This window comes from Acanthopagrus latus, chromosome 8 (genome assembly GCF_904848185.1).
Source record: "Acanthopagrus latus isolate v.2019 chromosome 8, fAcaLat1.1, whole genome shotgun sequence".
Taxonomy (NCBI): Eukaryota; Metazoa; Chordata; class Actinopteri; order Spariformes; family Sparidae; genus Acanthopagrus; species Acanthopagrus latus.
This window is the reverse complement of record NC_051046.1, coordinates 4053106-4078767: the sequence shown is the minus strand read 5'-3', so window position 1 is coordinate 4078767 and position 25662 is coordinate 4053106. Positions and strand designations below refer to the sequence as shown.

General features: G+C 44.2%; 1 protein-coding gene across 6 annotated transcripts in view; it reads left to right on the top strand.

Annotated features, from left to right (window-relative positions):
• Positions 1–25662, top strand: part of LOC119024378 (serine/threonine-protein kinase BRSK2) — a 176715-nt gene that overhangs the window by 100831 nt on the left and 50222 nt on the right. For all 6 annotated transcript variants that reach the window (XM_037107137.1, XM_037107134.1, XM_037107135.1 and 3 more), the window contains exons 2-4: positions 450–544; positions 20736–20821; positions 23962–24102. In XM_037107137.1, coding sequence (XP_036963032.1) covers positions 450–544; positions 20736–20821; positions 23962–24102 — 322 coding nt within the window. The remainder of the gene's footprint in view (positions 1–449; positions 545–20735; positions 20822–23961; positions 24103–25662) is intronic.

The window sequence follows — 25662 nt, the reverse complement described above, 5'->3', positions numbered from 1 at the left end:
GCCTTGCTAGTAAAGGTTAAAAGGCTCACCAGTATTACACATTAAAGTGAGTTTACAAGTTTTGTGGAGAGCTTTTATAATTCTGATCTGAACAGTTGCCTCCAGTGATGTCACTCCAAGTTGCATTGTGGGTAATGTAGGAGCCAGGTTTTGAAAAGGAAGAAGAGTGCATGGAATAAAAAAAAGGCGATATCTCTGGTTGTATTAAAGCTGTTGTGTTAAACCAGTGCACAGCCTTTTAATACCTGGTGCCTACATTACCCACAATGCTACATGGCCATCTCTGACATCATCAGAGGAAATTCGCCAGATTACATGCAGCTTCTTCTGGAACCACAAAAGACCTGATACGTCTGTAAAACTAGTGGAGTTAGCATTAAATCCTAACTGCAGCCGCCTAAGAAGTGTTCGACCTAATGAAGTGTTTGTTTCCTGTTTTGTCTCTGCAGGGTTGGTGAAGCTCGGAGTTCACTGTGTAACATGCCAGAAAGTCGCCATAAAGATTGTCAACCGCGAAAAGCTCAGCGAGTCAGTACTAATGAAGGTACGTCTACAGCTTTCAGTCCTTTTTTCTTACTTCTACTTCTTTATCTTTCCATGTGTATGCATGTGAGGAAGGCAGGGACTTCAACCACATTGGCTCCGTTCAAGTCTGGTTGAAGGTCTTTCTTGACTCCTTACTCAAAAAGCTTACTATGCAGCAGCAAGGTGGACTGAAGCATCGCCTCCCTGAAGCGTGATGTCACTCAAAGTGCCGCCTCAGTGACACAAACTCTGGGCTGACTGCCAGTTAGCATTTAAAAAAAAAAAAATCTAAATTACAAGGAGTGGAACGCTCGAGTGGATTTTAAATTTCTACATAAATCAACGGCTGATCTTGCAAAAAATGTTTGAATGCGAGTGATTTATATCATAATGAGCCTCGTGAAGAGTGGAATCGCTGGCTGAGTCGGTGACAGCGCAGCTTTGAAGCAGCTGATTTTCATCCTTTTCAAACGTCGAAGTGAAGGAGTCAGCTGTTTGGCTCCCCTGCCAGGAGCCTGAGCCTCCGAGAAACCTCGGGGTAACACGACAATAAAGCAGATTTTCTCCAACTGTAATTACTCTGTACTCTCCCCAAAACACTTCACAATCTTCTGGGTGAAACACGTCTATATATAATTTTGCTGTTACCCACACAACCTCTTTTTTCTTGAAGGTTTTTTTTTTTTTTTCCCATTATTATGTCCCAGGGATCCTGCTGGGCAGCTCTATTCACTGCCCGCTCAAAATTGACACGCTGCAAAAATTGGCCCCCGTGTTGACGGAATAGTTGTAAAGGGACCGAAGAGAAACAGGAAGATAGAGGACATCAAGATGCTACAACCTGAAAATTGTCTTTCACAGGACACACGCAGAGAGGAGCACCCGCAGTAATTGTTTGCTTATGAGCCGGAAAACAGGAAGCGCTACCTCACAGTACAGGTTATCTGCAAATGGAAAAACCCTCCGTTTTGCATCACTTCTGCAGCGGCTTCATTAGACTTTAGATGAAAAGCTCTCTGTGCTCGGATATTGCTGTTTGATAAACAGTCGGTATTAATCAGCCTCTCGCTGCGTCAGTGTCTCCCCGACTTTTTCTTCTCATCCGTTGCTCTGTTGCTCTGGAAGAAGTCGCTCTCTTTCCGTCTCTTACTGGGCTCAACGTGCAGTGTTATATTTTCATGAGGGGGGGAAAGCGGGTCATTTCTGTTGCCTCAGCACTGACAGAAGTATTATTAGTTCTAGCAGAAGTAGGCGCCGGAAACCGCTGTAACAGGTTGACAGCAGAGGGGAAGGTGGCAGGATAATGTCCCGACCCAGGTGTTTCACATCGGGCTGTCCTGCAGAGGTAAGTGATGGTAACAGATGCCAAACACTGACAGGTTTCCGACAGGACTGAGGCTTTTTTGCTGAAGCTGCAGTTCAGAGCCAATTACTGAACTCAGCCATTGTCACACTTCTCTCAACTGCTGGCCCCTGGTGAGTGTGTGTGTGTGTGTGTGTGTGTGTATGTGTGTGTGTGGTGCCAGTAGGGATTGAATTATGTGGATGCCAAGGATGACGAAGTTTCACTGAAAGAGACAGCTTTGTGTCTTGTGCTTTTGGTGGTGGATGCCAAAAAATCAGAACCAATGAGCATTGTTTTCCTCCGCTAAGGAGGCTATGTCTCCATCCATGTCCATTTGTTGGTTTGTGTGTTTGTTGGTCAGTTGGTTGGTTGCATGTTTGACTGGTTTGTCAAAAGGACTACGCAAAAAAATATTGTAACATTGTGAGCTTGGATGTTTTTAGACATTTCTGCCTGCCAGATTTTATGAAACAAATATGTATTTAGATCGCTGGTGTCTATGAGTGAGGACCAAAAGGGAACTGCTGGGATATTCTAGTTTGTCATGGAAATATGTTTCCCACGTGAGTGCGGCAGCTGGGCTGAGTTTAGTGTTTTTTTCAGGGTGTAATGTGCGAGGCAGGAGATCACCAGAATAACTGCTAAGTGCTACTAACTGTGTTCTTATCAAACATCCATGACTGCAGCTCCTGTTAGCTTTTTCGCTTAGTTAGCTGTGCAGCTAGCTGGACTATCAGGGCAGTGTTGGTGTGTATAACAATACACTGCAGTTTATGCCTTTAACCAAGAAACTGCCATCAAAAAGCCACAAATGATGCTCAGAACAGCACCAAACTTCAGCAACAGTACAAATAGGGTCCCAGCACATAGTTTGAGGCATCAAACATCTGCTAGCTTAGCCGTATTGCTATTGTAAAGTGAACACAACTCACCACTCTCCTGCAGCAGCTTCCTGTTGTGGGGAAGCCCTGACGAGTTGATTACCGAGTGCAGTAGAGTTCCGCTGCTCAAGGATGAAAATGTATGATTATTACTCCATGGAAATGCGATCAGAGTTCATAAGTGTCTTGCCTTCCAGTTTATAACAGTTATTATCGAGAGCTGACAGGGAAAAGAGCAGAACTGAGCATTTCTCACTGCACTCGGTAATCGATATTTTTGACATTACATCAAAACTGTTACTTCTCTACATTCTGATGATCATTTTAGGGGTTTTATTACTATCATTTTAGACATATTGCACCTTTAAGGTTCAGAATATCCAGTTACAAGCTTTGTCATGTTATTGCTGAAAAGCAGTTTGTCCTCAGATGCTGCTTTTCTGTCTTTTTTCCAACTTCATTGAGTAAAACAGTGCACATTTGCTTTGGTCTGAGATGCGGGTGATGCCAGCGAATGTTGTAGATTTTACCTTAAAGTAAATCACAAATGTGTGTGTCTGTGTTATTGGTCATTACCCGGTAACGCAGCTAACATTCAGCATTTCCTAGTGTTCTCATTGATGTACTGAAATCACGCGGCATTGTTTTTGTTCTGGCATGTCTGTGTGCTAATGTGCCGATGCGTTCGTTGGCACCTGATATAAAGCTGCTTGACACCTCAGTTATAATTCAGTGCCAATGTACTTTGCACCTATTTACAGTAAACTAAGAGTCATGACCCACTTGACCGCACTATTGGTGAGGTCGTTTGCGCAGCTCCCTCTGGGTTTGGCTCTCCGGGTGCTGGACAGGTGTTTTTCTGACTCAGTCCTGCCACTTTCCTCGTTTTCCCCTTGTGTTGCGCTCCACAGTGTGATGTGTTCTCCGGCCTGCCTGCCTGTGTGGCTGTCAGACTGTCAGAGTGATCGGGCTGTGCACTCCACTGCAAGGCTCAGACTGTGAAATGTCACCTTTTAATATGCTAATGTCTCAGGGTCCCCATGGTGCCATTAGGAGGAGGAATCTGACTCTCCTGGACAGGTGTGTGTGTGTGTGTGTGTGTGGGCGACACTGCTGACGACACACACACAAGGTGATACACTCATGCGGGCTGTACGCACACACATAAGAGTTCATAGGAATGTGTGACTGTGTCATACAGACACATATTCATATGTATGTGCACGGACACGTCCACCATGACGCACATCATCCCTCTACGTCTGCCCCCCCGTCTGGCCTTGGGAGTCAGGGGTCTGCGGCGATGAGATGACGGGTTGAATTAATTGTCTCGGAGTGTCTGGCAGAGAGGTCCTTCCTCCACTCACTGGTGTGTTGAGCTATGTATAACTCATGTTGAACTTTTCAGTCCACAGCCCCACAGGCTACGACACCAGAAAGACATTGAATTGTCCTGGATAATGAATTCGTCTACGAACTTCTTGTCAGTTTGTTGTCAGGGAATGAGCCTTGACTACTTCAAAGATCAAGTGCACCACAGTAGGGTTTTTTTTTTGGAGGCTCACTTTTTTGAGCAGAAAAGCTAACAATGGAGTTAGTTGAATAGTAATAAGAGTCTCTGTCACTGCCAAGTGTCTGGCTGCCATGTCAAACCACGAGGAACAGACAGAAAGAGCGTAAACAGTGTGTGCACGTGTGACAGTATGTCAGCAGTCATCGGCACTGAGGCCAGAACAGAACTCAGTGTGGCGATCCAATTCAAAGAGAAGCCCAGAACCAACACTGTATGTGTGAGTGTGTGTGGATCTCGAGGGAGTAGCTAATGTTTCTGAAACTCAGCCAGTCCTCTCTCTCTCTCTCTCTCTCTCTCGCCGCCATGCCTCTGGGCCGGCGGGCCGCGGGGTTGAGAGAGGGAGAGGCGGCGAGGGCGAAAGAGAGCGAGGCTCAGGAGAGAGAGAGAGAGAGATGGACGTGCTGTGAGAATCCCTGCTGAGACGAGATAACACACACACGCTTTTAGTAGGTACACCACGTCTCCGCTCACACTTCCTGTCAGCAGTGAGTGTTTTGCTCTTGAACTATTAATGTGACATTCAGACATATGGCACATATACGTACCATCACAAAGAGCAGTGATGACGATTAATGATGCGTAAGAAACATTGTGTTTCTGCACACTTCCTACAAAAAGGTCCAAGTGCAGGATGAGCAGAACAACATGTATCCCTATTCCTGATTATTGTAATGCAGGGATTTTATATACGATGTAGTTGTAAACTTGCACACCCACGAATTTAGAATTTTTTTAACGGTTTCTTTTAGCGAGCCGTCAGGACTTCTGTAAGGCTGCGACTTCACAACAGACACAAGGGAAACATGGTAGAGGTGCTGCAGCAACAGACTGTATTAGAAAATGTGTTGAACCTGCAACTTTTTTTTTACCAAATAAATGATGTTTTTCAGTACTTAACAACAAGAAATTTAAATGTGTTTTCCTACATAATTAATTGCACATCTCCATCTTTGCCCCAATTTACCAAAACTAAGTCTCAAAGATCTCTTTTTTTAAATTAGGAAACTATTTAGTTATTGAAATAAGTGATGAGTTCATTACAAGTTAACATGTAGGGCTTGTTTAAAAGCACGACCTCGGGCTGTTTGCCTTATTTGCGTCCTCTCAGCCTGAACATACTGTGGTGTGAATCCCTTGTGCACAAGTCTGTAACTGCAGCTCGTCCCAGTGCTCACTGTACGACTGATGGTCATGTTGATGATGATGACACGGTGGAAAAAATTGGCGCCGAGCAGAATCTTGCCACCGCAGTCAACTACGGTCTGACAAGCTTTCCCCGAGAGCAGAGGTTTCACTGTACCATATTTCATACCATATTACCTATCATTATGCTGAGCGGAGCAACTTCTCTAATCCACAGTTTAGTCCCGGGGTGAGTAATTTTGCTGCTAGCCGCTAGCAGAAACATCTAGCGGAGGGAGCTGGGTATCTTTAGCATGCAGCAGTCAGTAGTTGCTGTTGACGCCGGCTCTGTTTCTCCCTCTGAGCCGGTGGGCTGGTGGCGGCTGCTGCTGTTGGGATAAGGACGACTAATTAGCCGGAGTGACTCTCTCTCCTCCTGAAGCGGCGCGACTTCAAAGTCACTCGACTGTCCCCGAGCCCGGAGAGAGAAAGGAAGAGAGGGAGAGGAGGGAAGAAGTGCGGGATGAAGGGAGATACTGTGGGAGGGGAGGGAGGAGTGTGTGTGTGTGTGTGTGTGTGTGTGTGTGTGTGTGTGGATGGTTAGAAAAGGATGGCGAACATGAAGTTAGAACACTTTGGACTTCTTGTGAAGCAGATATCTCTACTTTGCTGTTTTATGATGGGTTTTTTAAACGTAGTGAGGCTACTTGTGGTTTGCCGACTCCGTCCTTGAAGAAAGAGAGAGAGAGAGAGAAAAAGAGAGTTTGGAGATGGAAAAGCATGCAATATAATTGCCCCCCTAAAGCAAACAATTGAAGGGGCCATGTTAAGGACACTGCGTGTTAGAGCCAACAAGGCAGTACATCAGCCGGAGCCGGAGGAGACGGCCCTGTTACCTGAGATGGCCTGAACTCATTCTGTTTTACCTTTACTTGACCAGGAAGTCCACTGAGATGATGTGTTTTACAAGAGAGACGCTGCAGGTAGCAGTCATACAAACATATTCAATGCAACGTATGTTACATGTAATGAATCCACGGGTAAATGACGATTTAAAGAACCACAACCACGTGTTTCCTCCACCACATTCTTTATGTTGCCCTTAAATTCATGTTTCTCGAATGCATACATGACAATGCAGTTTTCCTCAGCTCTGTCAAAACCTGAGGTACATTAAAAAGCAAGGAGGAGTTTAACTTGTAACCTCCAGAGTCGAGACAGCGAAGGGAAGCTCTCCCTCTGCTGTTGTCTCTGAGCAGTCGAATCACCAAACCATAAAAAGATGCAATGTTGAGTAATGGACTTTGCATCTGTAATGAAGTGTAGAGATTCATTATGCGCTGAATTAAGGGTTGTCACGATTTCCTTTCTAAATCAATATGGCCAGTCTTCTGCACTCGTGTCTGCTTGCTTGAGTCCAGTGCACGTCTGAAGAGTAAGAACACAACACTTGGCTGCAGGTCCGTATCTCATGTTCAGGAGGACGATCAACTGACTAGTCAATGCCGAATAAGTCACCAATGAAGTCATTTAAATACGGCGTAAAACCTTTCCGGATCTTTACTTTTCAGTCCAAACTTGAATTGAATTGTAGACTTGGGGAATGGTGACGTCCCGACACTGAATCAGGGCTCCGTAATAAAAAAGAGATGTCAGGTGAGAAAGAAGCTCCCTCGAGTTTTCTCTTGGCATTAAAAGTAAAGCAAGATTTATTTCTACAATAAAGGACAAACTCCCCTTTGAGCCTCCTAACTAGATTGTTAAATCGTTCGTTAGATAAAAAAAAGCTGCCGTCTGAACCCAAGTGCTTGTAGGAGGGCACCGCCTCAAAGGATTTATCATCAGATGTCAAAATGTTAAAAATCATCAAGCAAATGCAAGAAATATTTCAAGAACATGAACTTCTGAGCATTTAAAGCTCATTTTAAACTCAGTGGAGCAGTTTGTAATGACTGACATGCAGTCTAAATCTTTAAAAGCACAACAAAAAAATAACAAAACATGAGCGAAAGTGTCTTGTGCATTGACTTTATGACACAACGCGTGTCCAAGTTCTATACGCATAACATTGAAAATGAAAAAAAAAAAAAAAATGTCGGACAAAAAATCAAGGAATAAAGGCAGAGTACGCCAACCGACTGAGACTGTGGTGGGCGGGTGAGGAGCAGAACGCCACGGCCGCAGATGAATCACACGAGGTCTAATCTTGTTATCCCGACACCTCCCTGACAGCGCTGTAGCTTTCTTTCTCCGCCACCTCTACTCTTCCCTCCTAATGATTATAGATTGGCCGCTCTCGCCCGTCTCTGTTGTGCCGCGAGTGGGTTGGATATAGAAAAATGCCTCCGACGAGCACACGTACCGCTTTAACTTTATGTTGTGTGCATATGTGTTTGTGTGCGTCCGCGCCGCTGCAGACGCCACGGCGGGCACCCCTTTCCAAAATAAATGGGTTTCATATGTTGTGCCCCCTGCACGTTGATCCATCAGCTCTGCGTGGCGCCGAGCCAGAAGCCACGGCTTTGGCACAGTTTGAGCTCGACTGTCTGATTTCTCTCTCTGCTTCTTTCACTCGTTTCTGCCTGTTGATGTATGCTTAGATTAAAATGTTGGCTTCTGTTTTTTTACCAGAAGAATTCATGAAATATAGTTGTGTTGCTTTGTTTGGACTCGATCGAATGCAACAGACTTCTTGGATCTTTATTAAAAGCTACATTAAAGAGCGTAATCATGAGAAAGTTGATCGTTTTTTCCTCTTACATGTAGTATTGATGAATCTCACTTTTTCCTTTGTCACAATGTTTTTTCTTCCCCTCTCTATCCCTTCTTCCTTCATAGCTTTCTGTAAGAAACTAAATAATAATATAGATTTCCCTGAACCCATCAGGCCTTACAAAGCCTTTTGTCTGTCATCAGTCGATATGAAGGTCACTCAGCTTTCTGCATCCTAATTTGGTTTCCAATCACCACTCCCAAATGTCCGGTCTTTATTGAGTGTCGATGAAGCTCCGGCGAAAAAGGAAATGGGCGATAGATTTTACCTACGGGGGCACAAGATGTTTGGGGATTGGGGGATCGTCAGCTGGGAGGCTCTACCTGTGTCACATTATGTTTCTCTGCTAAACACCATCGACTGAAAACACCAGACACTGAGTTTTTTTACACACTTCTGCCTGGTAGTTTGGGATCTAACACATCCTGTAGAGACTGTGTAAAACTGTTAGCGCTGCTTTCTCACGTCGGCGACAAAGCTCATCAAACACACACGGTGTTGTTTGACTGATTTCACCTCTCATATGTCTTATCGAGATAAAACAGAGATGGAGCGCGAGGCGCAATAATGAAATGGAGGGTAGCAGAACAGAAGATGCGGCGGGGATCCCCCATCGAGCGCGACAGGAGACAGACAGACGTCTAAACCGATGGCATTTGTTTCTCCTCTTCAAAGGCACAAGCCGCTGTGTTGTCAGCGAGATGAGAAAGCTCTGTTTGCTTCTTCATTTGTTGTTGCTCTGGTGTCGCTTTTTGTTTCTTGGACTTTTTTTTTTCTCTTCCTCTCTCTCCCTTTGTTTGCGCGGGGGCACGTTTTATCCAATTCTTCTAGCCTTAAGTGTAGCGATGCTTTCCACGGGAGATCAACAAAGTTCCCCTTCAAAGTTCGGTTTTCATTTTTATCCCTTTGTTTGTTTCTCTGTTTTGCACTGGGATTTCCCACCTCTTTACATCACCCGTGGACCCACTGAAGTGTGCTCATGCGCATTTCCTCTCAGCCGCTGGGTATTGTGATCGTCTTTCATCCGTCTTGTTTGAGTAGGGACTGATAATTGAATAGGTACATCACGTCCCCTGGAGAGACATAAAAACCTCATTTTTTTATACTTTCAAATCTGTCATTGTCGTCTGTTTTTATATCTCGCTGCTTCCATTTAAAGACAGAAACTTCCAGTGGCCACCGTCTCAAGTAGTGATCTTATTCTGTTGTATATGGTGAAAAAAAGAGTAAACAGTCTCATACAGTGTGTGTGTGTGTGTGTGTGTGTGTGTGTGTGTGGCAGAGCTTTGCAACACTGTAAATGATGGACAATAAAGTGTGTCACAGTTTGTGACAACTGTCATCTCGCTGGCAACATCAGTGCTGTGATATTTCTATTCATATACCATTGTGTCACTGCAACTGCTGCTACATACATACTATGTGTGTGTGTGTGTGTGTGTGTGTGTGTGTGTGTGTGTGTGTGTGTGTGTGTGTGTGTGTGTGTGTGTGTGTGCATCTCTTATGACAACGTGAATGGCAGCTCCGTGACCGCTGTCAGAGTCAACAAACACACACATCTCTCCACACAAAACCCACAGCTCCCCTTAAAGGTTCTGTGTGTCTGTCGACTCGCTGCAGGATCCGGTCCGTAATAGTCTCACAACAGACAGGCGGGGTTGTCGGGGTGAATCACAGCTTGTGGACGAGCGTGGCACAAAGAACGCTGCCAAACAATGCAGGCGCACACAGGCTGTGTGCACCGAAAGTGTTCTCCATCCCAACCTGGACTTACACACCTGATAATGATGCCTGGAAAATACCTGCAGCGCGTGCGTCCGTGTACCTGTGGCAGCTGGGATTTGTTGAAAAAGTTTTCCTACATTGTGGTTTTTTTTTTTTCTCACTCTCTCAGTTTGTTTCTGCTCTGTTCACTTTCTTCATCAGCAGTAAAGTGACCAAAAAACACACTCTTTTTGGATTGTTCACTCCTGATTCTCTTTTGTAAAAGGACAGACGAGCCACGTGTGAAGTTTTTTTTAAATCACGCAGCTCGCTAAAACTATCAACACCAACATTTTACCAAATGACATCGCCACAGCCAGGTTACTGGACAATCAGCGTGTTTTCAGGAGCGATGTAACACCAGAGAACGTCTCTTAAAGTTCATATCAGAGGCAGGATATGGTTTGTTATTCTGCTGCTGTGATGTAGGATGTTATCACAGATGTTACCTTGAATTGAGAACATACTAGTGCTTACGAGTGCCGCTTTACTACCTCTAGAAGGATGAATACCAATACAAATCCTCATATTCTGTTTGATATAAAGATAGTTCTGCATTGCACAGTAAGTGGTTATAGCAGGGGTGCTCATAGAACTAGAGTTACGTCTATGAAACTCTGTTCCTTTATCTCTTGATAATGCTCGAGCATTATGCACAGGCTACATTAATCTGTGAATCTGGCATGAATTTACCACTTTCAGCCGGTGCAAAATAAACAGGGAACTTGGTGGGGACGTGGCGGCGTGTTAATGAGGTCGGGACGGATCCTGATGTATATTTGGGCTTTTCCGCGGTCGCCGTGTGCTGGAACATCTGAAGAAAGACGCTTTTAAACTCCATCAGCTCCTTCGTCTACGTCCCTGTGGGGATTGTTTGCTAATGACTCTGTTGTGCTAACACGCTCTCAAGAACATGCTCTCTCTCTCTCACTCACTCTGTACATGCCTACGAAGCATAAACACATGTAAATACATACATGCATTATACATCTCCGCTCATTTGGTTTGCCATTCAATTAGCATTTGTATACAGTACCATGAGAGCCCAGGAGTGTGTTTTTGTGTTAGCGTAAGAGGTAATTAACAGGTGCGGAAGCTAAAAGAACCCCCTGATTACGTGATTGGAGCTTTTGTGAACTTATTTGCAAAGTTGCAAGCTAATTCTGGTTGTTTCAGTTGACCGGTCTCACCCGCTGACCTGCTGTCAGTCCAGTATTGACTCCCAGCTATTGACCAGGCTCATGTGTCAATGAATAGGCCATGTATTCATATGGGGAGATAATGAGTAAGAAAGTGAATCACTGTTTGTTAATCACTGCTCTCCGCCTGAATTATTGCAGAGTAGTCTTCATTACTCGTCCCTCACTTTCTTTTGTTTAACTTCTTCTAACTCCATCGACCAGAAGCAGCACAGGTGTCGTTTTACAGTCAGGTCACTGTTCTTGTCAGATCGAAGGATAAGTTCACCCAAAATCTTTGTCATTGTTTATTCGCCCTCATGCTGATGGGAAGTTGGATGAAGTTACGTCGTCCACTGAGCATTTTTGTGGAGCTTCACATCCAAACAGTGTTGCAGCGTTCTTCTCCTAAACAGCTGAAGTAGATCAGGACACAACTGATGAAAAACACAAGATGTCTCCATACAGCTTGAAACCGCGAGATCCCAAACTGATTAGAAGAGACGTTATTCACACCCTTTTTAAGACTTCTAAGACTTTCTGTTGCTGAAGTGGGTGGACGAGCTCAACCGTGTGTCCAGGGTCTAAATAACATCTTTTAAATTCAGTTTGCGATCTCAGGGCTTCTGCAGACTAAGATTATGGAGCCAATGTATGTTTTTTCTTTTGGTTTTATTTTTACACATCTGCTTCAGTGGACTAAAAAAGAGCTGAGTAGATATTGACTGAATTTTTTAGTTTCGGGTGAACTTGTCCTTTAATCAGCTGAACATCTTTTGGTCTAGTGCTTTCTTAATGTGCTGCATATAATCTTGTAACAGAACTTTACTTTTGTGTCCACTTCAGATGCCAAGATAAGGTCATTGTCTCCGTAAATTAATGATTTAAATGACGATCAGTTTCACATTTTCTTAAATTTCTTCTGCGTTTTTGGTCGAGCCTGATACAGAGCGACTAACGAGAGCAGCCAGAGGTGCAGTTTTCATTATCTGGAGATCACAAGTTAATTACTGCGTTATCTCAAGATAAAAGAATAAGTCTGGCTTTCTCAGGTTAATGGGTTAATTCACCTCAGCATCTTGAGAAATGGCCAATTACAAGATAATTTATCACGAGAGAACGACTTCATACGTTTGATGAGAGTGAACCGTGACGTACTGTACACAGACTGCTGTGTGTTATGGGTGTGTGTGTGCAACAATATGAGCTTTTTATGAACCATGTAATGTTTTACCTTGCAATTTGATACGAGTGTATTCACATTATGGCTGATAAAATGTAAGGGAGTGGTGTATGAATAGTGTTATTATGAGGGGCCGGGTTTCCATGGATGTTTCATAGGGAGTCACGTTTAGGTAGCGGCTGGCTTGAGCGTTCGTTTTACCGCAAATCTTCAACTACGATGGATTTAATAAGTGTGTAAGCAGCTGAAAATGGATAAAACGTCCATTTAGTGTAGTGCAGAATGAAGACTAGGCTTACAATTTAAAGCAGATGTGTTAGAGGCCAGCAGGCTGCAACCAAAAGATTGTTGTTGTCAACATAGGGGAAAGAAACCCGCCGCAGTGGAGTGTGTTTAAATGGTAATAAAGACACTTTGATGCAACATTTTCAGCTTAAATCAATTGCTAATGTTGTCAAGACATCATCCGTGCATGGTGCTGCTGATAATATGAGGAAACAACCTTTTGTCTTCTCGTGGTAACAGGTTGATTACTTCTTAATTTTTGAGATAACAAAGCTCGTCTTCTCAAGATAAGATATATTCCCTTTTATCATGAGAGCACGAGCTTTGTTATCTCAGGATAACTGAATAATTAAGTGTGATGTCGAGATAACGGCATTAAAAAATTAACCGCACCCTTCAGCCGCTCTCAAATAAACATTTTAATCACCCAAATTTCCATCACAGGTATTTTTAATTTAAGGTTGGCAGCGAGGAAAAAAAGACACTTCCTGCAAGATTAGGCAGCAGATGGCATTTAAGACAGATTTCTCCATCATCTGCAGAGGATCATGTTTTATCTTCCTGCGCTGCACAAAAAATGTAAACCTCACATGCAAATGTAGGCGACCGCAGGTTGTAAGACTTCCTCTTTTACAACCGATGACCGATGACCTTCAGATCTAATCATCGCATTCTGCTCTGCACTTTCTCTCCAGTCAGTGAAAAAAAACACTTCATTGAGGTTTTTAATCCACATTTCACATCTCTACAGTCCAAGGTCACCTCACCAACCCCCTCGTATGAAATATCCCTGGCGTCGGGAGTGAGTGACGGAGTGGACGACTTGACAAAAAGACACTTCAGACGTCTGACAGAAAAAACACGGCAGCCGAAGGGATTCTCCGGCCTGCCTGTCAGTGATAAAACGCTCATCGTACGCACGGACATGCCCGACCGTTCACATATATTACACCCAAATAACACGTTTGCCCCAGCCAGTCCCACTCCATCCCGCCCATCAGCCCATGCTGGAGGTCGGAAGAGGCTCATGATTACACCCTTTGACCTCACGATGTGGAGGACCTCCGCCATTAGACTCTATTACGGCCAAGGTTACCCAGGGACGTGTCTGTTAGTGTGAAATGATGTGGCCTGCCACTGGTTTAAGTGGCAGCTTGATGGATCCGTCAGCAGCACAGGCACACATCGCCGACATGATTAGAGGCATAGAATGAAAGAGGCAGATGGGGGAGAAGGAGGAGGGTCAGAATCGCTCTTGGATGGTTAAGGGGTAACGAGTAAGATCTGAAAGGGTGGGAGATGGATAAAGGATAAAGACTGGTGAGCTGGCAGAGACTATGTCCAGATCGATTTACATGTCTCTGGCATTGATCAAAGTCCCTCGTGTGGGGAATTCACCTCCTCCTCACAAAAGGCTGACTGATACACTGATTATCAGAAAAACCTGCCGCGCCGTGACGTCTGTTTGTGCTCGTGTGCGTTTGCGAGGTCGGCAGGGTGGCGAGAAAAGGCGATAAACAGAGAAAGATGAAAATAAGAGGGAGATTACTTTTTTTTTTCTCAGTTCGACGCCTTTGACTGGAATGGAGTCAAACAAATATGATTTTATTTTGTTTTGCTCTTCTGAGGGAGTCGCTCAGTCGTGGGGAGATAACGCGAACCACCGCAAACGCGCGCTCTCTCTCCCCAAATACTGTTAAATCCATCACCCCGGGCCCGCCACCATCAATTTCTTGAACTGAGTTTTGGATAAGCAGGTTCTCCCAGGAACACATGTTAATATCAAGATGAAGGTAGTGGCCATACTCTGCACACAAAGTGAAGGGAGAGCACATGCAGAAACCTTGGAACAGACTCTGTTCCCTCTGATCAAGGTCTAAAACGTCTGATGGCGATTCAGATCTCTGGTCACCACCAAAATATTATCTCTTGCCTGCAGATTCTGCATTTATTTGCAGACATATTATGCTCATCATTTTATTTTGGGTCACTGGTGGAATATGTTTACATACATAAGTTATCTCATACTGTTCTTTGCCGCAGCACTGTGTCCCCCCGTCTGTCTGGGACAGACTCTGTTTTAGCTCCGGTCATTTCAAGCCTCCTCCCCCCAAATACGCAACCTGCTCTGATTGGTCAGCTCACGCACCCCTGAGCCAGCGCCGCTCGCTGCGTCTTCAGTCGCCTCTGTCCCGTCTTCCCCTGTGAATATGGGCATAAATGATGCGTTTGTGTGACATGGTGACACAGTGGGATGTCAAGAAACCACAGACGAGGCATTTGAATGCATGAGAACATCTTTAAAACGCTGAAGGAGAAGAAACAACAAAGAAGCATAAAAGGTCTCCTTCAATAGAAACTAGGGTGTATACAAGTAGAGAGAGAGAGAAAGAATAGACGTGACTGTGTGTGCGAGTGTGTGTGGGTGTGTGTGTGTGTGTGTGTGTGTGTGTGTGTGTGTGTTTGCCCTTGAAGCTGATGTCCTTCCATTCCTGTTACAAAGGCGACATACAGAGTTATGCAGCCACTAAACACCCCACCATTTACAGACACGTGTCAGCACCTACACAGAGACACACACACACACACGCGTGCATGCATGCATACACACCAGCTTGGCTACCCTCTGTTCCTGGCAGAAAACACAGTTTCTGCCCTACTGGCTCACTGACCGACATATGGATGGATGGATGGAGGTGGCTCGTAGCTTGCAGAGATCAGCGGTGTGTGTGCCTGTACTGTGTGTGTGTGTGTGTGTGTGTGTGTGTGTGTGTGTGTGTTCATCATGCGTTGATGTGTCCACATGTCACAAGTATGAATGGCTTGACAAGCTGACTGGTTTTGTGTGTGTGAGCCAGTGGCCACGCTGTGCCGTCTCCTCCCCCTTCTGCTCGCCGACAGTTGGACCACTCCCCCCCGTCCATACCTTACCTCTCCGTCACCCATATGTCATCTCATCTGTTTATTTACACCCTTCTCCTTCTCCTTGCAGTTCTATATCGAGTTAGAGATTTATTTTTGTTGTCTGACAGCTAAAATCAAAGTAATGAGATGTTGTTTTGAAGAAAAGAAACCCAGAAGATGACTGTAAACTATATCTTAATGAATGTCGGCCTCTCCTCATCTGACGTTGAGGTTTCTGTCAGTAAATTTTTATGAAAAATTATCAGCAAGATTTCCCTCCCTGAAATGCATCTACATAAAAATAACATTTGGAAAACAGTAACATCATGATTTGCAAGGATTTGGGGTTTTTTTTCAAAATAAAACTGATGGGGTGCAAGAATTTAATATGTTTGCAATTCTGACAAAAAAAAACTGTTTTAAAGGAAGAAAACAGTATGAAAGGTTGTAGAAAATGCAGCATTTCCTGGTTGGTGGAAGCCTTAAGTGTAAATTTCTGGCTGGAGGTCCTCTTCAAAGGAAACTTTTTTACATTTTATCTCTAAAAAACATGCAATTTAACTTCATTTTACACCACTTTTCCCGCCATATCTGTGTAGAAAGAGTCGAAAAAACAAGAGTAAATAATACACATACAACACCCAGAAAGCGTAATGATAGATGATTTATGGTTGTGCTCAAAACTCCAAGAAAAAAGAACTCAACCCATGTTCCTCTAAGAGAAGTAAGGATTTTCTGAGGACTGTTAAAGTGTGCAAAGACGTTTTTTTTGTCCGCAGAATATCTCTGTCGTCAGATTGGAAACCCTTCAGCCTGGAAATATAATTTATTAACCAATAAATACAGTGACTCATGAAACCATATTTCAAAAATTTTACACGCTGAAATGATATGATTCACTGTATTGAAATGTGGTACAAATAACTCCCATCGCAGTCGACTGTCGGTCAGACGAAGCCTCTCATTTCTCCCGACTGTCACACGCTTCTGGCTCCTCACATTTCCGCCTCATCACCCTTATCTGTTATCGTTTCACTCTCCGTGGGCTGTTTGGTGCGTGGCGCTGCTAAAAAGGTTATTCCTTCCCCGTGTTGTGTTAATTAGCAACAAAAGAGGCTGCAGGACTCGAGGGGGGGGGGATCGAGCTGGCACTGCTACTCTCCTCGCTCTCTGTCTCCATGTTTCTCTTCTCTCCGTTGCAGAGAATTACATGGCCCTGTGCTTCGCCCCTTTCGCCTCCACTCGTCTTCCTCTCCCGGTTTTTCTATCCGTACAGAAGCCAATCGCACGCACCGTAGCTCCCGTGTTAGCATAGCCACCCCCGTTTTTTTTTATTTTTTATATCTGACACACATGGCCGCCCTGTTGACTTTGATCCTCAGATCTCGGTATCAAGGGACCATTCACTCGCTCGCCTGGGGGAGGTGACAGAAATGTCTGTGTTTTCCCTTCTGTGTGCATGAGAGAGAGAGAAAAAGAGAGAGAAAGGCGGGAGGACGAGGGCGAGATGCAATAAGTGGAGAGCGAGAGATGACAGGGCCTGTGATCTAATATTTTCCCCTCTGAGATTTTTTATTTTTTTTGGGGGGGCTGGTTTCTGTGTTCGGTCGCTCGGTGACATGTGTGACATGAATCTAATCTCTTTGTTGTTGCCTGGTTGTCTCTGATCCTCCGTCCTCCATTACCGGACTCTTAGCCACTCTTAGCGATGGGACTATTGATGTCACCAGTCATTTGTTTGCTCGTCCATTCAGTCATTCAGGTCCACGGGTTGTAATTTAAAGAATCAATAGTGAGCTGATGGAGCTATGCTGAACTGACTCATGACTAGATGAGCAGCAGTGACAGCTTTGGCTCATGCGTCTTCCCAGTCTTCCCAGTCTTCCCAGTCCCACTCTCCTGCGTGGGTTTCACTTTTTCTATTACAAAGTAGCACCTGCACCTGAAGATTACAGCGTAATTACAAGTAATAAATCACATTAGACACACTTTCAGACACAACATCATCAAAATTGGATTCCAGGGTGAAGAAAATGATGCTCGAGCTTTTAATTTCAGGATTGAAAAATGTAGTTTGCCTGGATGTTTTATCATTCATTGCAGTGCCTACTTTAAAAAAAAAAAAAAAAAAAAAAATCTATTTTGCGTGCACCCATCTGAGTCGGAGATAACACCTTAACAACTTATTTGATCCATTTGGAGTGGCAGGATATGACATTGATGGGGAAACCCAGAGGGTCAGAGCGCTTGCCAATCAGCTCATTCACAAAGCGGCTCCTCTTCTGACATCTCCTGCTAATTATGTCCACTCCACCACGATAACCACCGAACTTTACGAGGCAAATTATCTCCCAGTCAAATAGCCAATTTGGATTAGTGTCAGACTTGCGCCCCCATTCTATCTCCGCTTCCTGATGAACAGTTTTTTTTTTTTCCACCTTGTAACCTTGTTTGGTTTCCGGCAAAAGTGAGCAAATTGTCTGTGTTTTGAACGGAGGAAAAACAAGAAAGATGAAAAGAGCAGGTGTGTGTTCATCTGACCACCTGTCCATCTGTCCATGCACTTTGTGTGTGTGTGTGTGTGTGTGTGTGTGTGTGGGTGAACGGTGTCCAAGCGCCTGCTAATAAAGGCTTAATGAAGTGCCATGGTGATATGGAGGGAACTGTCCACACTCACAGATGTGAAACTTAATGAGAGAGTGTGTGGAGTCATGTACAGGAGCCAGGCCAAGAGAGAGGAGGGCCACCTGGCATTTCCTTTCCCTAGCATGAAGTTACGGAGTGTGTTACATATGTGTGTGTCGCAGGCTGAGCCCGACAGCTGGTCACTGTGAGTGTGTGGATGTAGCTGTTGCATTGATACTGTTTGCAGTAATCCATTCACCAGCACAGCATGCGAGTCCTGTGCAAGGTGGAAGCAAACGTCCTCGGGATTATTTTCCTTTTTTGACTGATTTAAATGAAACTGTTGCACTGCATTGTGCTGGAAAGAGCAAGGGTTGCACCGCAGAGTTACACCAGTGTGTTAATCAACAGCTAATCTTGCAGTAAGCAGGCAGTTGTACAGTTAAGTCTCCACATTAAGCCTCATTTCTCTTATTTCAATTAACTAAAAGGAGGCGCTTAAAGGAAGCTTAGGAAGCCAGCTGCTGGCTCTGTAGCATTTTCGACAGCTCATCTCTCCCTGAGTCCTGGGTAGCATTAGTCTCTCTGCAGGGAGCCCCGCTGCCAGCTAGCTGCTTGCTAGCCTCCATGGGCTCATTCTTAACAGCACACCTTAGCCTCAGGTGAGAGAGAGAGAGAGGCTGCTGGCACGGTGCGGCGCAGCTGATGGCGCTCATTAGTCTCTGGATTAGCCCTGATTAGCCTAGCCGTTACTCCCACTGATACGCCATGCTAATGCTAATTACGTATTTACCACTTTACCCTTTTTACACAAGCTGCGTGCCTCGCTTTATTAGCTTTATATTCTCCCATGACTTTTTCTTGGCTGCGGCATCCAACACCAGTTGCACTGCATTGTATTTTTGACTAGATTTAAGCTAATTCAGCAGGTTTTTTTTTTTTTTTTTTTTTTATCATCCACTCTGCGACATGTTGCAATAGATGGAGAGCAGAGATGGGGAAGCTGCTGTTTGGGCGCGAAAAATAATCAGCAAAAGGGCGTCAAGATGGGGTACGATACCTGCCTGAGCTAACAGTTATCACTAATAGAAGAACAATGAAAAACAACGTGAGAGCATAATTAAAGGGGAGGGAACTGATCTTCTGCCCAGTCAGGCGGGCAGCTTTGTGGGAGTTTAACGAAAAACATAGTTAGCCAGCAGATCAAAGTTTTGACTTTATTCCACTCTGGTGTTCATAAAACTAAGACGAGTGTGACATTAAAGCAGCGTGAAGGCTGTCACAGGCGAGTGACAAAGTGAAATTGACTTTGATGAGATTGAGATGAGTCAGAGGAGCCGTTAACTCACGCTGTCCTTTCATCCCCGTCGTTGTCAGTCAAAGCCAGACACAGAGGGTGGAGGAGGGGAGGAGGAGGAAGGAGGAGGAAAGGTGGAGGAGAGGGGAGAGCAGATAACCGCAAGCGGTGCAGGAGAGGAGCACAGAGGGGGGCCTGAAGATTAGCGGTGGCTTCTGGAGAAGTGGACTCCATGCTGATGTTCAGTGGCAGCTGTACATGCTGACTACAACCTCCGGAGATGCTGACACAAATCCAAACTGATCTGCTCGATTCTGGTGGAATTCAGCTCCCGCCGGTCTCGCAGTGCGCTGCAGCATGTCTCTCAGCAGCTCTGTAAGCAAAAAAAAAAAAAAAAAAAACTTAAAAACTTCTGTGGACTCAGCTGTCTGCTTGTCTTGGATGCAGTGTTGTCTTTAAACATAGAGCCGCTGTCTCAGACTGACTGCAGGGAGAGGAGAAAAAAAAAAGCCTCGGTGAGATGTGGATGTACCTGAGTGGACACTTTGACCCTGATTCACCCACAGGCTGTACTCTCAGTGGGCAGAAATGTTCCCATGTAGGATGTCTGACTCTGACGGGCTACTTTACTTTCATGTTTCCCATCCAACCATGCTGATTTATGTTCACCTCAAGCAAACCACCGGATTACAAAATACGATTGCAAAGTATGCAGCCGGGCTTCAGTTTTTTTTTTTTGTGAGCGAGGAGAAGGACGCAGTTTTTGCAAGATAAGACACATGCAACCTGTTTGCCTTCAGTTTTTTGAAGCAAACCATATTTTCCACCTAAGATAGCAGTTGCTTGCTGGCCTGGATGCCAACCAGAGTGTGGTCCGGGGCTTATCTCTCTCCTTTTCTACCAGTGGAAAGTGCCAGTCAGCTCCTTTCATTGGGTTGCTTATTCCTCTTAAGCCCTCATGTTGGTTGTGTCAAGTGTTACTCCAGATTGCTGCCTCTCAGGTTTGTCTCGCTAACGGTGACCTTCACAGGTAACCTCATCAAGAACTCATCACAGGCTGTTTTGGGGGTCAATTGGTTCGTCTGCCCGGTGCTTCAGTTCTGTGCTGCAGGCGGAGGGATCGCTGCAGTTTAAGGGAGCAGATTAGGACAACTGCTGCACGAATGCTTTCAGGAACTTAACTGTGTTGATGTTGCGCTAATCAAATCTCTTCTTTTTTTTTTTTTCTTTCCTCCTTTTACTCTCTTCCTCCTCTCCCCATCTATCCCTCTCCCTCACAGGTGGAGCGAGAAATAGCTATCCTGAAGCTCATAGAACACCCGCACGTTTTAAAGCTGCATGACGTCTACGAAAATAAAAAGTACTTGTAAGTATCGCCATATTTTGATTCAAGTCCTCTAAATCACGCCGCACGTGTTAATGACTGTAAGTTGGTGTCAAAACTTTGGGCGCTCGCAGACATCATTACGATCGAGTGCTCTTTTGGACGCCGGAACGGTCTTTGAAATCCCACAGATCATTTCTGTTGGCCCGCGGAGCAGTCTGGATTGGTGTATTATAATCGCAGGGCCAACAATGATAGCCTTGGAGGGGCGGATGCTCCATTAGTATTGGCATGGAGCATTTAATTTGGTGGCGCACGCTAGGGGACTGCTAATAGGGAGAGGAAGTCTCCGTAATGTAAACACCATGACATGCTGATCAGAGGCAACAGTGCTGCATTAACAAACATCAGGCGTTGGAGAGTGGCGGCCGCGTTCGTCCGCACCAGCGGCCGCACATACGCATGCATCACACGCACACATAAATCTATTAACTAAGTTTTACGGCCTTGAGTGACAAGCCCATCAGTAGTTTATAGAGGGCTTCTTGAGCCGCAGAGGACTGTTTGTCAACTGAATTCAATTAGTTCTCATCTTGAGCTCACAGGCCAAATGGGATCGGACATGCAGTACTGTACATGTCATCCGTTAAGATGATAGGAATAGCAGAATATTGAGATTCATCCTGTAATTGGATTATTAAAATCACATTTTGCGGCCGTTGCTTCATCACTTCTGACAGCTGGTCACTAGTAGCGTCGCAGAAGACAAATTGCTTTACATTTGCATCACCAGCGACTGGAGTACACTCAGCTCCTTGCATCAGTGATGTAATATCTGGATTAATATTGTTTAGATCCCTGCTCGGATATCTCCCTTTGAAAGACAATAATTGATACTGCTCGTTTTGAGCCGGTCCGTCCCACTGCTTTTACAGATTTACGGTGCTGCTGGCACTGATTCCTCCTCAGGTGCTTTAAAGTGTTGTGATGTGTGTGTGAGTGTAGAAGAGGTGAGGGAGCATTTTGATACATAGACCACCAACAATATTTTATTTATGGATAGATTATATTGCGAGGAAATGAATGAATGATCACATCATGGTATAAATTATGCCTCTGAGAATGAAGAATGGTCTCTGAAAAACTGTTGAAAAGGCAACAAAATGATTTATACTAACACTCAGAGGACGAAACTTTTCTGAGCTGATGAGCTGCGACTTGGAAACAATGAAGCCAGAGTCCGTATTTAATGCATCCGTGCATTTCTGCAAGTAAATGGATGTTTATTATTACAGTAATGATATAATCTTACAGGCAATGCAAGAGCAGAGTATATCATTAGAGTAGCGCTCCAAGGACCCATTAAAGGGTAACTCCGCCAATTTTACACATTGGTGGAGTTGTAATAAAGTATGTTTACAGGTCTGAGGGAGAACTACTGCATATGTGGAAAAACTTTAGTATAAAGCCTTTTGTGGCTCCAGGGGAAGCTGCATGTAGTCTGATTAATTGCCTCCAGTGATGCTGCTGAGTAGCTAAGTTGCATTCTGGGTAATGTAGTTGCCAGACTGTAAAAACCAGTTGACTGTTATAATAGCGTTACACTCATTATGGACAGTTAAAACCAAACACATCTCCTTTCTTATTCCACACAATTGTTATTGTTTTCTAAAGCAGGTGCCTACATTACCCACAATTCAACTTAGCCACTGAGTGACATCCCTGGAGGGAATTTATCAGATTACATTCAGCTTCATCTGCAGCTTCAGACATCTTTATTTTACTGTTTGCACGTATGTTGTAGCTTCTCTGAGACCTGTAAGCTCACTTTGATGTGTAAAATTGCAGGATTAGTTATTTGTTAAGTTGTTAATTAAGGCTTTCCATTTACAGTCTGTCTTAATTAAGCTTTTGTTTTGTAGAAAGTTACCTTACAGATCCTCAGAAAAGATTTTACAACAGCTTTAATCAGTGGAACAGTGCTACGAAATAAAGTAAACTAGAAAAAAAACAGGAATGGGACCTGCAGGATTTAGTAGAATAGCATTTTAATCTCGATCAGATTATTTAGTTAACTATATACATTTGTGTTTTTATAAATGTATCTGTGTCAGTGATTTCATCGACTTGTGTTTGATCTGGTTTGTTACACGTTCCAAAGCTATTCTACTTCTGCCAGTGTTTTGGCACCAGGAGTTAAGGATTGTTTAAGCGAGCTTGCACTTTGTGGCCGAGTACAGTTTTCAGTTTTCAGCCCCACAGTGTTATCAATAAAAGTGAAGAGCTGCATGTTAGATGCTCACATCCACGGCAGAAAGAGGGAGAGAGAGAAGAAACAGAGTGTTTCACCGCCTGTCTGAGTTTCAATTTGTCCTAGTGAAGATGGAGGGAGATTCAGCGCAGGATATATGAGCGGGCCGGTCCGGAGCAGGGGCAGGGCGCCGCTGGCGTTCAGCCCACAGATTCAGCTTTAGGTCTGGGTCAGCACAGATTCATCTTCTCCCCGTCTCGAAGGCCACCTGGACCGTGGCCGTAAGACAAGTGATGGCAGGGAAGGCTGTGTGTGTATGTGTGTGTGTGTGCATGTTTGTGTAAGGGTAAAAGAAGAAAATACAACAGTACTGTATATTTATTACAAGCAACCTTGGAGGGCTCTCCGGCAGACAGACAGTCACAGAAGCTTCTGTACCTTAGCAGAATCCACAAGCTCCGAAATCACATCCGTCTGAGCTTTTACACGGCTTTTCCATCATCCTCCAGTGTGATGCGACTATATCATCCCTTCGACGCCTCCCGTCGCGGGTCGGAGCGCATCATATATCAGAAACCTTCACATGTATTATAACACACTGTTGGCATGTTTCACACTCTGACTGTGGGGGCAGCTTACAGACGACAAAATGAAAAATAAACAGTCGACATGATATGACTTTGGGGGGGCGATCAGATCGGTGATGCTGGTTGTTTGTCTGCATGTAGTGCCAGTAAGGGAACTATCCGACTCACGTTGCTCCAGTTCTGGCGGAGCTCTGAGTTCAGGAGCTTCCTGTGTTTCCTCAGGGTCTTTTCTGATGACACACATGTTCCTGTTCCCGTCCCTAAATGTGACATCTTGCTTTTCTTGTTGTTCTTGTCCTTGTTTCACTGATATCTCCTCCTCTTTCCCTCCCTCCCTCCCTCAGGTACCTTGTGCTAGAACACGTGTCTGGTGGCGAGCTGTTCGACTACTTGGTGAAGAAAGGCAGGTTAACGCCTAAAGAGGCCAGGAAATTCTTCAGACAGATCATGTCTGCTCTGGATTTTTGCCACAGTCATTCCATATGGTAAGTGGAATGATACATATGCAAGAAGATGTGTTTATAGGTGTTAGTCATGTATGTGATGAGAATGGTTGGATGCTGGGGACAGACCTGACCTGCGTCTTCACAGCACTGGGTCAGCGCTGGAGAATCCCAGATCCCAGACATGTCAGATCCCTGCAAAAGGAAAAGTTAACGGCAACCTTGTTTAGCTTTGTACCGTTAGCAGTCAGGTTAGTGTTAGGGTAACTCTCCATTTTGAGCGTGTAGGTTACGAGCTCGGATGTGGTTCCATGTGGAGAAAGGGATGACTGGGATTTTTGAAAACAGTAGCAGAAGGAAGGTGGGAAGGCCACCTGAAATAGGCGCCCAATAACAGCTTAATACCAACAGTCTACATCCAGTGAATCAGACTAAGAAGGAAGCAATCTCATACATCCTTCACTGACGCTATTCATAGAATCTATTCCTTGCTTAATGACATACGGAAAATGAATATGACTTTGACATCAATTAAGGGACAATCATTTATTTCATATATAGGGACAAGAATGTAGAATTAACTGCCACACAGTGCAGCATTTATAGCCAAAGCTAATTTGCAATCCCCGTCCCCCAGATTGACCTTTAATGAGAGCAGGAAGACGATACTACAATACAAGATAAAGTGCATGCATTTTATTGAATTTTATACAAAACAAAAGTATGTGAAAAGATCCATCTATATGCATATAAACATATTTGAATAACGCGTTGGCTCTGTGCTTATTCCTCGTAACAATGACGTGCAGCAAAGGGCCACAGGTGGGATTTAAAACCCAGAAGGAGCTCAAAGCAGAAAAAGTTTGACAACCGCTGGGTTAAAGCCATAAAAATCACATTCACAATCTGCATAAAACCATCAGACAAAAAAAAAAAATCAGATCAAACCACGAGTAAAAAGTCGAACCCAGGAAGTGTAACAAAAACTATTAAGTTGTCATACAACATTGAACAAATAATGAGTTGCCAAATAATGGATTCCAAAAAAAGAAAAAAAAAACGAAACACATTCTTCCTGAAGTGAATCTGCAATCTAAAATTCAATCAGTTTATTCAAATCTTTCGAGTGCCGTTTAGTTTTCAAACCAGTGATTCAGTGTGGAGATTACAGAACTGAGGAAACTTGATATTGCTCGTTTATTTTTTATTTTTTCTTTTCTAAAGTCTCTCTTGGCTTTATACAGCTGAGGGTGGCTGACACATGACTGATGAGAGTTGAATTCACAGACACATTCTGCTCTCTAAGAATATAAGTGGCTCTATACAACAGTATGAGCTATATTACCCATAATGAGCTGACAGGAAACATTTGAGGCTACTATAAAAACGGTTTATTATAAAGATGCTTTGGGGCAGATTGAAATAATAGATTGTCTTCTTCTCCTCCACATAAAGTGCTCAGGTATTATTTTTGGAGCTGAGCAGAAGTGACGTTTTCTGTTCGCATGCAGTTCATGTTCCTTTTCTACGCTCGGTGATGAGTCAGTGTATTTATAGAAATTAGCTTCCAGGTATTTATTAATGTGACACACCGTGTTTGGC